This window comes from Plasmodium reichenowi, chromosome 10 (assembly GCF_001601855.1).
Source record: "Plasmodium reichenowi strain SY57 chromosome 10, whole genome shotgun sequence".
NCBI classification, from domain to species: Eukaryota; Apicomplexa; class Aconoidasida; order Haemosporida; family Plasmodiidae; genus Plasmodium; species Plasmodium reichenowi.
The window spans coordinates 435,804-439,123 of record NC_033655.1 but is presented as its reverse complement, the minus strand read 5'-3'; the positions used below and the strand labels follow the sequence as shown (position 1 = coordinate 439,123).

Sequence of the window (3,320 nt, the reverse complement as noted above, 5' to 3'; positions counted from 1 at the left end):
TTTTGAATTCTAAATAATATATATATATTATATATGTATGTATATATATATTTATGTACTTACCTACATAATTATCTTTTGAAAAATATATAATATTGGATTTTCTATAGAGAGCGAATAAAAAAAAAAAATAAAATAATAATGATAAAATAAATATAAATAAATAATATAAAAAATTATTCTTTTTATTATTATTTTATTTTATTATTATTGTTATTATTTTTTTTTTCATTTTGTGTTTTTCTTCTTGGCTTATTTTTAAGTTTAATATATATATACATATTTTAAGGAATATTAATTTCCGCATATATAAATTTTAATTTTTTTTTTTATTTTTATTTCCTTTTTTTTTTTTTTTTTTTTTTCCCTTTCATTTATTTATTCTTTATTTTTTTTATTTTTGTTTTTTTTAAAAAGAAAAAAAAGAATAAATGATCTTTTATTATATATATATATATATATATATATATATATATATAATATATATATTAATAATATCAAACATTAATTTTTTTTTGGAACCGAATTCAAAATTATTTTATTATAAAGTGTTTCTATAAAGACATGATTTATTATTATGTCATTTAATGATTGTGCTTTAATATGTTGATATATTGTAAGCATATCATTAATATTATGTTTATCTAATAAAAATATGGAATAATTATATACCTTGTGAAATAATTTTTTATAAGTCATAAAAAAATGATAAATATCTTTACTAGTATATTGTTGATATAAAGAATTCTTGTCAAAATTTATTAACATTATTTTGTCCAAATTTATGTGAAATTGTTTTATTAGTAAATCAAAAATATTTTCTTGCTTCATTTTTAGTTCATCTTTTGATGTTGTGTTATTTATATGATCTAATTTTTGTTCTTTTGCTAATTGTACAGATATATTTTGATCTAAATTTAAATGATTAATAATATGTTTTTTTTGTTGCTCCAAATTTAATACGTTTATATATTTATTATGATTTATTTTTCTTTTTTCTTCTTGGCTTTTCATATTATTATCCATCATATGATTTTTTATTTTTATGATTTTATTGGATGACATTTGATTCATATTTTGTATATCATGATAAATTAACTTGTTTAAGAAAAATTTATATTTTTTTAATAAATTTTCATTTTGAAAACACTTTTCCTTAAAGCGAAAAATGTTATATAGAATAAAAAAGTTAACCATGATATGTTTGTAACCTATCAAGGTATATATAAATGTTTGTATATCACAATTAACTCTAGAATTAATAAGACTTAATATATAAATATTTATATATTCTATAAGATAGTTATTAAAATATGTGTTCATAGAAACACCAATAGTATAAGGTAGAATAAGAAATTCTTTAGAATTAATTTTATTAAAAGTATTTATATATCTATTTTTTTTACTATATCTATTCAATCTTCTTTTTAATTTATTATGATTTAAATGATTTATTATATTTTTTTCTATTGGATCGTTCGTTGAATTTTCTTCATCATCCAATAATTTTGGATTCGTTTTCATTTTTTCGATTTCGTTTATTAATCTATTGGATATATTTTCTAACAAATTTGAGTCAAATTTTTCAAATTTTGAAATAAAAAAAAATAATAATTTTAAATTATGAAAATCAAAATTTATTGAGTTCTCATTGAAATAGTTCAAAATTTTGTTGAGTAAAAAATTGAACATATCATTTAATTTATAGAAAGAATTTATATAATCTATTAGACCATCCATTTCGTTATTATTTTCTACTAATGTATTATTATAATTGGATGTATTTGTAATAGAAGGGAAAAATACATTTGATATGTTTGACATGTTTGAAGTATTTGACATGTTTGAAATATTTGACATGTTTGAAGTATTTGACATGTTTGAAATATTTGACATGTTTGAAATATTTGACATGTTTGAAATATTTGACATGTTTGAAATATTTGACATGTTTGATATGTTTGACATGTTTGATATATTTCTTATTTTAGTAGTAATATCATTTTCATCATCTAATATAATATCGTTCTTTTTTATCTTTTCATATATATAACCCTTTTCATCTTTTTTAGATTTAATTAGGGAATAAATTAAAATGTCTATATTATCAACATGATCATATTTTTGTATATAATTATATATATAATTATAGTACCCATGTTTGCTTTTGATTTCCTTATTATTTTCTTTAAGATACCTTTCAACAATTTTTAGCTTTGTCAAGTTAGGTTTTTTATGAAGAATATTTTGAATATTTGAATTACATACATTTTGAAAATGGTATATATATTTGGTAATATTGATTAGCTCTTTAAAATTACAATTTACGTAACCACTCAAATTAAAAAAATTTATGGTATTGTTTATAAGAATACTAAATAAAAGAAATATTATATCTAGTTTTAAATAATTCAATTTGTATAAGCACCCATATATTTCACATATTAGAAAGGATGTTAACAAATTTTTATGTTTCGGTATTTCATCAAGAAGATTGTTAACGTAATGAATTTTGTTTTTATTTATAATATTGTGTTTATATGGATGATCATTATTATTATTAATATTATTATTAATATTACTTTTTGTAGTAGTATTATTAATATGATTATTTTTTATGTCCATGATATTCTCACTATTTTGTTCCTTCCAAAGTTTATTCTTTCGTGTAAATTTTATAAGTTCTTGAACAAATTGAGGTACCTGATAATATTTTACATTTTTTTTATTAACGTTGCTATTTCTGGTTAAATTTATTTTCTCCTTTTTTATGTAAGACGGTAATCTTTTACTAACAATTAATAGAGGGTCTGCCTTTCTTCTTAATGAACTTATTTTGATCATTTATAAATGTATTATATTAAAAAAACAAAACAAATAAAAACATATATATATATATATATATATATATATATATACCTTAAAGGACACCTTTATATAATTACAGAAAAGTACCTCACATTTTTTATGAACTGTGTGGTAACTCTAAAACTCATATATTTATTTATTTTATTGCTCATATTTAAAATTAATACTTTTATTTATTTATATTCTCCTTAGCATATTTTAATATTACATTAAGGATTATTTAATATACATATATATTATCAAATAAATTGTATTTATATCAACCAGAAAAACTAATATATTATATATTTTTTTTTATTTTCATAATTTTTTTTTTTTTTTTTTTCTTCCTTTTTTCCATACACATTTATTCTTTATATTTTCTTTTTCATTTTTCCAGGTTATAACAAAACAAAAAGTTAAATAAAAAAATAGAAAAAAAAAAAAAAAAAAAAAAAAAAAAAAAAAAAAAA

The 3,320-nt window shown here is 17.3% G+C and overlaps 1 protein-coding gene across 1 annotated transcript; it reads right to left on the bottom strand.

Moving 5' to 3' along the window:
- Positions 1-504: 504 nt before the first annotated feature.
- Positions 505-2,844, bottom strand: PRSY57_1012200 (hypothetical protein; the record flags this gene model as incomplete). The annotated part of the gene is made up of 1 exon (XM_012907711.2): positions 505-2,844. The coding sequence occupies one exon, from the start codon at positions 2,842-2,844 to the stop codon at positions 505-507; it is 2,340 nt and encodes a 779-aa protein (XP_012763165.2).
- Positions 2,845-3,320: the final 476 nt, after the last annotated feature.